The following is a 13,053-nucleotide window of genomic DNA, read 5'->3' on the forward strand; positions in this document are numbered from 1 at the left end:
TGCTATAAATTTATGTTTCCATAGGTGATGACAGGTGGAAAGTTTTCGAAAATCTAAAGCAGGTTAAGTGCAAAGAAATCTCAAAGAAACTACCGACAGGAAATCTAGCATAATTGTAAACCTTAAAACGTGATAACGCATTATAAATACAATGAATTTTTTACAATCCTTTCTGAAAATTACATGACGCCAATGACGGATCTTTGCAAGGGCGGAGAATGTAAACAACTCTACGCGGAAGGCGATCATCCCCAATAGAAGTGGAGTGAGGCTGACGTCATATTTCCCCTACTTACGAGTTCTGCAGGCCTGGTCTCCGCATAAGATCCATGTACCGGTATCTTAATGTTGTCTATCACCTGATATCTTCTTGTGCTCGTAACTTTCCTGCCGTTCACCATTCCTTCCAGTGCATCCTTCAGTAAGCAGTTTCCTCTTAGCAGTGGCTCAGTCAATTCCTTTTTCTCTTCTTGATCAGTTTCAGCATTATTCTTTTTTTTTACCCTCCCTTTCTAACACAGCTGCATTTCTTAGGAGTGGATCAGGACAGCACGTTTGCACATCTCCTTTTTTGTTAGGTTAGGTTCTTTTCAAACTGAAATGACGAGTGAAGCGTAGGACAGTTAAAATTACTCTAACCTAACCTAACCTAACCTAACCTAACCTAACCTAACCTAACCTAACCTAACCTAACCTAACCTTTTTATGTTAAGTTAGGTTAGGATAGATTAGGTTAGAGTAATTTTAACTGTACGTTTCACTCGTCATTTCAGTTTGAAAAGAACCTAACCTAACATAAAAAGGAGATGTGCAAACGTGCTGTCCTGATCCACTCCTGCATTTCTTATTCTATCTGTCCATTTCATACGCACCATTCTTTCCAAATCCACATTTCAAATGCTTCTAGTCGCTTTTCTTCACTTCGTCGTAATTTCCATGTTACTGACGCATATAATGTCACACTCCACACAAAGCACTTCACTAGTCTCTTCCATTATTATTTGTCCTTAGCCATTGCTACCCTCCTTTTGATTTTCTGGCATCAGCTCATGTTACCGCTTATAGTATACCCCAAGTATTTGAAACTGTCCACTTATTTCATTGCTTCATTTCGAATTCGCAAGTTTCCTTCTTTAGTTTTCTTCCGATAACCATGGTCTTTATCTTAAACAGAAATAGTAGTAAGAAGGTCGGCGTCCACTGCTGTGGAGTAACGGTTAGCGCGTCTGGCAGTGAAACTAGCGAGCCCGGGTTCAAATATCCTGGTTGGGACAAGTTACCTGGTTGAGGCTTTTTCCCCTCCACCATTTGAAGCAGAATTGATGGGTAACTTCCGGTGTTGGACCTCGGACTCATTTCACCATAATTAATTCACATATCATCATCATCATCATCATCATCATCATCATCATCATCATCATCATCATCATCCGTACAATAGCCCGGGTTAAGTACACGATGTGGCGTGCTGTACTCGTACAAGAGCGCGGCCGTTCGACTACCCAGTCATTCACAGAATAGGAGTGGTAAGCTGTAGTGCAAGTTTCCGAGTCCTTCCTCTGTACAAGGTAAAAAAAAAACGGCCGGAAGTTCCTAAACTTCCCGCACCTACGCAGCTATTTTTCGGAATAGAACTGCCCACCCCTCCCAAAAAAAAAAAAAAAAACCTTGTCTCACTGTCGTCCAGTGCTCACGAACAACATATAAACCGAGAAGTAGGTTGTGTCTTAACTTTTTCTCCAACTCCCTTGGCGAATATAGGAACATAAATTGATATTTTTGGTTCCCCCTGATACAGATACGCTCTCTTCCACTCAGTTAAATACATTAATTATTAAACACTAATTAGAAACTTGATATAACATTCCTGAAAACACGGAGATGTATGAATGCTAATGAAACTTACCACTGAAGATTTGGAGGATTGCTTCACACAAGATATTACTATAGCAACGACATACAATGATCACGAGTTACAATAATGACTCAGACTTGAATAAACAACGGAATGCGTGCATGTCTGTACAAATTAATTTTTTTGCCCAATGGCAGGTCTTTCACTGGAAACCCAGCATTCTCCAATCTTCTTCTTTGTCTCCGCATACAATCTAGCCTATCTTAATGTCTTCTATCATCTGATAACTTCTTCTGCCCCGAAATTTTCTGTCGTTCACTATTCCTTCCAAAACATACTTCAGTAGACAGTTTCTTATTGTCCAGTGTCCCAGCCAATTCCTTTTTCTCTTCCTGATCAGATTATTCTTTCTTCATCCACTCTTTCTAGCACAGCTTCATTTTTTATTCTGTCTGTTCATTTCACACGCTCCATTCTTCTCTACATTTCAAATGGTTCTAGTCGTTTCTCTTCACTTCGTCGTAATGTCCATGTTTCTGCCCCATACAATGCCACAATACACACACATGTATGTGTAATGGATAAATAATAATATAATTAAACGATACCCTTAATTTCCTTGAATGCGATATATTTGATCCGAACAATTATTGTAACTTTTCATCCTGCAAAGGAATTTTACAATGTAACATTTCTGCATATTTAAAGCACAAAATTATCATTTATTATCATTAGGGCTAAAAATTGTATGCCGTTACATTGCTCTTCATGCGCCTCTGACTTTAGGTAGCAATACGTAATTGCGTTGGAGTGGGGATTTCAGTGTGTTTCGTTCAACAGTGAACTTTAGTTGATCGGTTACATTACGACCGAATACTGCTATTCGTAACAGGCAACATTCAACGTCCTGTAAAGAAGAATAATAGCAAGATGCCGAGGACGAAATTTGTAACAGTTTCAAATGAGGAAATCTGTAATAATGATATACATTTTGAGATAAATAATGCTTGTGTAAAATATTTCAAATATGCCCGCATTGTTTCTGCAGATGTGGAACGAAGCTTCTCTGTGTTTTCTAGCATCAGGCAATCATTCTCCTTTGATTTTTTTATTTTATTAGGTTATTTTACGACGCTTTATCAACAGCTTAGGTTATTTAGTGTCTGAATGAGATGAAGGTGATAATGCCGGTGAAATGAGTCCGGGGTCCAACACCGAAAGTTACCCAGCATTTGCTCATATTGGGTTGAGGGAAAACCCCGGAAAAAACCTCAACCAGGTAACTTGCCCCGACCGGGAATCGAACCCGGGCCACCTGGTTTCGCGGCTAGACGCTCTAACCGTTACTCCACAGGTGTGGACTTCTCCTTTGAAAATTTGAAAATGTAGTGTGTTATTCACTGTAACAATATACAGGGACATCATTTTATTTTTACTTGCATTTTTATTGTACCTGCATTTCTGAATGTACTTCACTCCCACCCCTTCACTAATGTCCTTGCTCCCGTCAGACACACAAACTTACGGCCGCTGTTGCATTCGAAGTCTTCAAGCAGTGAAGTAAACACTGCAGTGTATAGTGTGTTTCATAAATATGGTTGCGTTTTCTATAGAAGAAAGAACCTATATTAATAATATCGTACTAAAAAATTATATTCAAGAAACGATAAATTCAATTTCAGAGAATATGCTTCAAAATGTTTTAATAATATGCGTGAAGAATTGAAGCCTGCACTGTAATGAACGGCAACCATTTTCAGCAAATTGTTTAAAAATTCAGATTAGCTTATTTTGAATTGAGGTGGCTGGAAGCAAAGGACTGCTAGTGACATCTGTAATAGCATGAGTTAAGTGCATCCATTGTAAGCAAAAGTATCTAAAATTTTAGTGGCAAAGGGATATTTTAATCGCATCACACATTCAAATTTAAATAAAATTTCACCGATTTTACGAAAGCTTAAATATGTAAACCCCATTTTCTCAAAAGTAACTTAAGTGCACTTACAGCCCTTTACTTATGACCCTCTCAATTTAAATGCACTCTCTATATTGTATGTTAACAACAATAATTAATATGCTAAATAAAGTGGACCTTACATAACGAACATAGCCGCCTGAAAAGTTGAATTTTTGAAAAAAATGTTACTACTCTACCGTATTTTGATAAATTCCGTAAAAGTGATCATCAAACTGAAAATCGTAATATCGTATTTCCCTACAAAATAAATGGATGCACTACTTTTCTCTCCTCCTATACCTAGTAAAATGATTTGTTTACATATTGCACTAGCAACACCAAACTCCTGTAATGAAGGGGGCAACAGTGTTTCCGAGTATAGCCAGGTTAATGTTAAAAATGTTGGTAAAAATAAAGTGATGTCCCTGTATGAAATGAAAAATTATGTAAAACAAAAACGTAATATACTATCATATTAACATTGTGAAATAATAAGGCTGATATTTTTGTCAATGTTATATTAGGTGTATTGTCTACAGATAGAAAATAACATGTGGTCAATGATATTATAACGAAACTGAATAGTTGGAACACGAAATAGGGAAAAAATGTAGCAAACAAGATGAAAAAAATACTGGATAAACATTATGGATATTTAGCTCTACGTAAAATTTGTGACTTAATTTCAAATGAAGAAATTTATTAATAATGATACAGATTTTGAGAAGGATAATAGAAGTGGAACGAAGTTTTTCTAGATGTAAGGCTGTATTTTCTTGCAACAGGTAATCATTCTCCTTCGAAAATTTGAAAATGTGGTTTGTTATTCACTGTAACAATATATGAAATGAAAAATTATGTAAAAGAAACACGTAATATACCATCATTTTAACATAGTGAAATAAAAAAGGCTGATATTTGTCAATGTTATATTAGGTGTATTTTCTACAGACAGAAAATAAAAGTCTTTAAAATAGTGTAATTTTTCTTTAACAAAGAAAATTATGTCTTTAAATTTTTTAGCAGATAGTTGTGTTTCGAAGTCAAAAGAGTGGCTTTCAACCACCCAAATGCTGAAGACTAACTTACCGTGATGATAAGCATGAGTTCAAACGAACGAAAGACACTGCGTTAACTCACCCCAACTCTGAGACATAGGTACTCAAAGTCAGGGGCGCAAGAAGCGCACTGGTAGTATAGCGTCATATATTTCTCGGCCTAATTATCATAATACATTGCACTCTTAAATTGACTGAGTATATTGGGAATTAAATCAATGACTTTCCCAAAACACTGTATGAAGTATTTCATATAAAACAATTTTTATCTCGAAAAGGCAGCAAAAACGAGCAAAATTGCATTTAACTTTTTTGTTTGAAATATCTCAAAGAATAACCCTCTGAAACTAATGATATTATTTACGGTTCACCCTGTAGGTATAATAAATGTAACTTCTCAAAGTTCATACAGGTGCTTTAGTAGTAAACTGTTCCGTCCACGCTCTTCAATATCGCAACTTCCCTATTTTCGGTGCATAGAGTTAGATGAGAAATTAAATCGGAATGCCAATTGTAATAGTACATTATGCAACGAGCCTATAATGACAGTAATTGAGACGCAAGTATGGATATTTATGAAACGAGCGCAAGCGAGTTTCATAATATTCATACGAGCGTCTTAATTACCATTATAGACAAGTTTCATACGACTTTTTATGCTCGACCATATTTCTAACTTGAAATTATTCAGATGTATACATTTTATTTGTATCTGACAAGATCGGAAGTGACCTTGTTCTAGGTCGTGAATTGTGAGATGTGCGCAGACGCGAAAGTATTGATTTTTTCCGAGGAACAATAATGTCATTGACCTTGATGTAATCCCGTTAAACTTGATATAACCTTGATTATTGAATTCGACATTGAAAAACGAGATGACAAATTGAATTTATTTGAATATTATTTACAATTAACGCTAATTATTATAGTAACAGAACATAACCTTCTGCGACAGTATTGGATTTCCAGCCTCCGTGATTTTCGCTAATTCTCTTTCGATTGCATATCCGAGAATAATCGATACTTGCGGTTTTATAACGGCACAAAGCTGACTTGTCATTGGCTGAACACCTGTACTTTAATGAGTAGGTGTACTCTAATGACATGCATTGAAGGACTGCTAGCAGGTGTATAATTACTACATTTCGGCATGGTCGAGCATAAACATTTGTTGTTCGAGTTATTAAGTCATCACATTGCACGACACAGATAGCCAAACGTAGACGTCCGTTGAAACGGAAACATAGAGAGACTGGCTGCAGTGAGTGAAGGCACGATGGAGCTACTGGTCGTTTGGAGCGCCATCCTGGCGTGGGGCTTGTGCGCAGAGCGGGATCCTGCCTCCGATCAGCTGCTGGGGTACTGCAGCCATCAGGTTGTACATCACCACCACCGTTGTTATAACTAGCATAATCGCCATCACTACCACACACACATATACCTTGCCTGTCTTAGGCCTGTACAAGGTTTGCGCTCTCCGAGCCGGCTCACAGCTCATGAGCGGAATGCAGATATTAGCTGCGCTCTGTATAAGGGTGGACAGAAAGAAGGGGTGGATCTCGTACAAAATGTACACAAAATGAAGTACTATTACGAGTGTTAATGAAATGAATTCCCGTTCAGTGTTTGCAAAACTATCTTGGACTATTAGCCTATTAATTAATAAAGAAATATTTATTTTACAGAAGTAATAGAAATTCTATAGCTACTTAAATGTACGATATCATTTTGTTATATTTTTATTTATCAGTACATCAAAACGAGGTGTTATGCTGTTGGCAGCTGAAAGGAACAGTAGCCTACTGATCGTAATGAAACATCAGTTACAGATGATCGATATCTGCCTTTATTCAAGTTGATTATAGAAAACAGTTGCTCATAAATATAAATGTTGAGCCAAACATGACAATCATTTTCACAGCCAGCCTGTGTAGTCGTGGATATTATTGCTAATGTTTATTCTTGTAAAACTCAACCAGGCTAGTAGTATTATTCAAACGATCTTCAGCCCTTAGGTCACATTGAAGATCAATAAGTTCGAGCTGTAAATCGTTAAATGTTAAATGTTATGTTCCGTCTTTTAGATTGCTCCATACTGTACTGTAGCAGTAGGTAAGCAACGTGAAACAGTTACTGAGAATAGGCCTACACACTGCACTCCACTAAATAACTAAGTGATCGTTTCCCTCTCCTCTACCCATAGCAAGTCTATGTCATTCTGACGTATCTTCCTCCCCGTTTCGGCGAGCGGTAAACACAGCTCTCCCGCTCCGAAGGAGTGCGCGCGCTCGTTGAGCACTGTTTGTGCAGGCGTGTTCTAAGACATCGCTGGCCAAAATTAAAAAGATCTCGAACGCAACCCGTAAAGCAGCAGTGTGGGGTGGTGGTTGTTGTTTACTGACATTTCTAGCTTTGAGCCAGAGGCCGTTTTAGGGTCTTACATGCGCAGGACGCCCTCTCCAGCCAATATTGTCCGGAGACAGGTTTGAAACTCATAAGTAGAGACGAGAATCTCATGCAAATGCATGTTTTTATAGGAACATAGGACAGAGTTAAAACTTGGTACTTATCCATTTCATTACTCCCCAGTTCCAAATATGTGTACTTTTTCCGTGCATATTTGCATGTTTTGGTCTTTTTGGGAATAAAAACATGCATAATGCATATTTAAGCTAAAGATGCCATCAATATAAATTCCAACTTATCATGTCATACTCAATCCCTTTTTTTTGGGATATCATTTTCTTTATGAATGATGTGTTTCATTCACTTAGTACAGTATAGTTGTACTACTACGGAATTTATTTGAATATTCCTTCTTAACTCTTTATTATGTTATTAACGTTTAAAACACAACAGCAATATTAAGAAATTGGTGTTAGTACTTTTGTTTTACAGACAATACAGATAATATTAAACAGAAAGAAGCCATATAAAAATTACATAAAATTTCACGTTCCGTTTGAAGTTTGTGCACCACTGTTTTTTAATCCATTAGGCTGCTTATTTTTCCTTCCATACTTAGCGCTTGATGCCCGCGCACGACGTCAAGGTCAGAAAAATTAGCTTAATTTGACATCACTGGTCTAGTGATTAGAACTTGTGCACCGTTATCCTCGTCCCCGGGGATGGAACCCGGGCCGTCTAATCTGGAGACAGACACGCTATCACAGAGCTGACGCGGCTGACTCGAAGCAGTAATATTAAGTTATTTAAATGTTTCGTAGTTCACTTGGACTGTTTACCGTTTTAAGACGGTTTCCTTTTATTGCAAATAATAAGTATTGCTTATTGGTACCCACGTTTAAAAGTAATTTTTGTCCTATTTAGCCTTACTTGGTTTTTAGGCTTTATTTAACCCTTTTTAGCTTTACATGCGTCATCTAGCCTTTTCTTTTACGTTTTATGCGTTGAATATATTTTATTGCACGATGCATGAAACGAACAATTGTGTTAAAATATTCGACATATGCGACAAGGAGCTAAATAGGTTAAATTTTAGGAATCCAAATTCAAATTACAATAATATGGACTTATTTAACGTTTTACGTTACGAGATTTATATGTCACAACGTAACATGTTGTAGGAAGTAAACTCTTTGTATAGGGACATCATTTTATTTTTACTAACACTTTTTAATTCATTTATGTAGACTACTGGACTGTACCCGAGCACGAGCATATGCTCATTTCGGGTATGTATTCTTATGTATTCAATTCAAATGTAAATTGTAAATAAATTGGATTTCAAAATAATATTAATCTGGCTATACCTTTGGATCAACGCCGTTTGCTACCCCCTTCCACGACTGGAGTTCTCATGCTTTACTAAGTATAGAAGGGCAGGAAAGTAGTTCATCATTTACGTAAAGTAGGAAATATCGCGCTTTTGAGTTTGATCATTTTCATTAGGCTTTTGTTTAATCAAAATACAGTACAGTATTAACAGCGAGTGTTTTTAATCACGAACTGAGCTGTCCATGTGGACGTATTCATTATGCAGTGTATATTGTACTGTCTACAGCACATTACCGTACAATATAGAGAATGAAGTTAAATTGAAAGATAAATAAATATGTATATTTAAACACATTTTTGAAAATGGTGGCCGTTCATTTCGATACAGGCTTCAATTCTTTTATGCATATTATCGCACTATAGACTATTGTACCTAATCCCAATTACCAGTTTCGTCCTTCGTACTAATAACTCATGTTGAAATAATTCTGTACCTACTCTATAAAAGAGTACCTTACGTACTGTAAATTCAATCTTCACTTCTGCCCGATCCGAAAAGATAAAATTATTCAGACATACTATCTACTGTCCATCCAACTGGTTATATCGTAGAGTCGTAAAAAGGGAAGAAATCACGTGACAGTTAATTACTTAACGAGGCCCTTTTATTTAAGTTATTTTAAACAGTTGTATAATATTACGTAGACGTCCAATTCCTAACAGAAATTAATGTTCTCACAAAAGAGCTAAGACGACAGCCCAGCCACTAGCTGGCGAATAAAAGCTGGTTGGGGAAACCGGAATAGGACGTAGGCAAATGGACGACAGTACCTGTGCGAGAATGATTCAATACTGAAAGCTCTTTAGTCACTGGAAAATGCGAACATATTTTTTGAACGTACTGTTTACTATGACCGTAAGGCGGTCTTGGATCTGTGTGAAGGACGGTTGAACTTCATTAGTAGAAGGGGTGGGAGTGAAGTATATTCAAAAACTCAGGTGCAATAAAAATTGAAGTAAAAATAAAATGATGTCCCTGTGGAATGAACTAAGGCTGGTAGCTCTATAAAATGACTTGCACTGACTTTTTCACACACTATTATTCTTATCTAAGGCGCCCGTTATATCAGAAAAGACGTGACGAGCCTTGTCATGCATTCATAACTCATTTTTCCTTTCGAAAAGTAGAATTCAGCCTGTGATAGACTGATTTGGTTGTTACTGCTTTATTTCCATAGTGAAAGTATTTTCAGCCTCGTAAATATTTACGACATGACAAAAGCTAGTCGTGCCACATAATTATTAAGACGCAACATTTTCAAACAAATAAAGGCAAACAGATGCAGAGGAAGCCAACGTCACGGCCTGGATACCAGATAGTATTATTCACGTTGAATTTAACTAAAATATTACTACGTAAAGATTAATTTTTGGTCCTACAGAATACATCTGTTATGCTAACAATTGACATTAGACGAGAAAAATTCGCTCCGGCGCCGGGGATCGAACCCGGGTCCTTGGTTGTACGTACCAAGGGAAAAACACTGGAGGAGAGGGATTCGATCCGGTGCTGTGGATTGAACTTCGGAGTAGCTCAATGGTTAGAGCACTTGGTACGTAGAGCCAAGGACCCGGGTTCGATCCCCGGCGCCGGAGCGAATTTTTCTCCTCTAATATAAATAAAATATTACTGTTTTCTTGATGTAGAATAGGCCTTTCCTGGCACCGAGTATGGGCACCGTTCAGTGATCCGTGGTCAAACAAACTGCAGAATTAAAAATGTAGAGGGGAAAGAAACTGGCCACCCTACCCCATTATCGCCTGGCCTATTGTCTCATGAGTGATGTCTTGTTGACTTCACTTGTGGGGTCCAGACCTGTTTTCGGACAGTAGACTGTACAACAACTTACTGTATGTATGTATGTATGTATGTATGTATGTATGTATGTATGTATGTATGTATGTATGTATGTATGTATGTATGTATGTATGTATGTATGTATGTATGTATGTATGTCAAGTACTAACGTTATTAATCGTTAGATCATGAACCAATGTAACTTACAGTATATGGTCACACTCAATGGCACCACCTACTCTCTCTACAGGCATGAGGGCGCCGAAGTTTCATATTTAGAATTAGCTTTGTTGCAGCCTCTCTCAGTAATATCTCGGCATCGAGAGCAACTACAGACTTGTATAAGCATTCGGTTGATTTGTAATCTCGAGTTCTGCAATATTAAGGTGATAAAAGGAACTGACCACCCTACCCAACTATCTCCTGGCCTAGTTGTCTTATAAGTGGTGCCTTCTTCGTATCACTTGTGATGTTCAGACTTGTCTTCGAACCAGGGGCGTACGCAAGGGAGTTTACTGTTTTTGAACTGTCCCTTGAACTTTTCGAAAAAAATGACATATTTAGATTAGAATATTTTTTTTTTAACCATAATCGTTTTTCCTTCTCTAATTTTTTACTGTCAGAGTAACAAAATCTACATCGACATAAGGCATAGTCCTCCTATTCCTCCTTCAATATATCACTGTGCTTGGTGCTGCGGCATGTTCGAATTATAACAATGCTATCTTTATTATAGAGAGACCTACCGTCTAGTACCGACTTTGTAATAAGATGAAGCTGACACAGTATGAAATTTAACTTGTGAAATATAGGGTATTTCAAAAGTCAGTTCAAACATCAAACCGCTATAAATATTATAATATTTGAGATAGGGAAAAAACAAAAACATCACAGTGTTGGGCAAACAACGGGGTTTACAAAACATTGGGAAGATGTCCGCCGTTCTCTTGTTCAACGTACAGCATTCTGTCTGCGACACCATGCATAGCATTTTGCAGATGATGTCTTGGAATATTGGCAATTTCTTGCGAGATGGCATCTTTCAGTTGCAGTAGGGTTATTGGATGTGTCAGGAAAACTCCTTCTTTAAGGTAACCCTACAACCAAAAGTCGGCCGAAAAGAAATCTGGAGATCGCGGAGGCCACAATTTTGGAAAGTGCCTAGCAACTATGGATGCATATTTACTATGAATTGAGCTTCGTGACTGTATATACTTGACTGTGCTGTAAGTGCATGGGGACCATTAGCGTGTGCTCGATTATTAACCTCTAGCGCTTGAAAGTCGAACTAAACGTCGGCGCACAGGGAAACAAAACAGAAAAAATCGCTCAGTATCCATTCTATATAATCCCTATTCGATGGTGGAACCGTATGTATCCACCTTAGGGAGGCTTTACTGAATCTACTCGATAAAAATCTGCTCTGCTTTATACGATACACCATCGCATATTTCTCCGCAAGTACCTGACATCATTCTTCTGCTAATTAAGTTACGCCATGTAGAATATAGCATTAAATTACGTGAAAGTGACTATATGAATTTGTTACAGGTTAAAGATCACGTGGTAGTGACGTCATTTGGTACTCCTGTAGATGATATACAATCTAGTTTAAGAGTTGGAAGGAAGGGCCCTCTCGTCACACAAGATACGACATTCTTCGACACGATGCAGTCGTTCAATAGAGAACGAATTCCAGAGAGAGTGGTCCACGCAAAAGGAGCAGGTCAGGCAGATTCACTAGTTACTTACGTGTTTCCTCCCTATCACCTCTTCTCTCTTTTATTTCTCCATATTTTTATCTGCTCCACGTCTTCCTAGGAACCATATCTTTCCTTTTTTGTGGCCTATATTTTTATATACTTTTCTTTCTTGCTCTTTCTTCTTCCTCTTGACGTCTCCTACTTCTTATTTCTTCAATCTATTCGGCGTCTTCTATTCTTTTGCTCTGATTTTTCTTCTACTGCATTCTTATTCCGTCTCCTTCTTCATGGTCCTTCTACTTCTTGTTTTTTTTCTCTCTTTTTGTTCTTCGCTTCCTCAACAGAGAACGTGTTGTGATATTAGAAAAATTTCGATTTTGAAGAATTGAAGAACATTGAAACAGAATGTAAGGAAGGTCACAACAATGAATTTTTCATCATAATTGAATGGGTTATTTATGAAAGGGCCTAAGTCGCTAATTTTGTGGAAATGTGTTTGTAATGTAATAACTGCTCTTTGGGTGTAGGTACATCGATTTAGATATGAAGAGGACTAAGTTTCACACTCTATAATGTTTAGTAGAATTTATGATACAATTTTTATTTCAGCCTTAACTTCAAAATTTCGGCCAGTAAGCAGTTTTTCTTAAATTGCAAACAATTTAGTATTCAAGACTTAGGCCCTTTCATAAATAACCCATTCAATTAGAATATCGAGAAGCTTTTGTCATCTAGTCTGCTGTCAAAAAACCTGAAAGTTAGAATTTATAAAACAGTTATATTACCAACTGTTCTGTATGGTTGTAAAACTTGGACTCTCACTTTCAGCGTATTCCGAATCTCACCGGACCGGTGGACAACAATGACGTCACGCTGCAGCGAAA

The 13,053-nt window shown here is 37.4% G+C and overlaps 1 protein-coding gene across 2 annotated transcripts in view; it reads left to right on the forward strand.

Moving 5' to 3' along the window:
* The window catches only part of LOC138706226 (catalase-like), a 92,994-nt gene that overhangs the window by 38,260 nt on the left and 41,681 nt on the right, over positions 1–13,053 (forward strand). The window contains exons 1-2 of one of the 2 annotated variants that reach the window (XM_069835280.1): positions 6,091–6,245; positions 12,018–12,192. In XM_069835280.1, the coding sequence (XP_069691381.1) occupies positions 6,147–6,245; positions 12,018–12,192 (274 nt within the window). In that variant the 5' untranslated portion in view covers positions 6,091–6,146. Of the gene's footprint in view, positions 1–6,090; positions 6,246–12,017; positions 12,193–13,053 lie in introns of those variants that run through there. The other variant, XM_069835273.1, reaches the window with a different exon arrangement.

Source organism: Periplaneta americana, chromosome 1 (genome assembly GCF_040183065.1).
Source record: "Periplaneta americana isolate PAMFEO1 chromosome 1, P.americana_PAMFEO1_priV1, whole genome shotgun sequence".
NCBI classification, from domain to species: Eukaryota; Metazoa; Arthropoda; class Insecta; order Blattodea; family Blattidae; genus Periplaneta; species Periplaneta americana.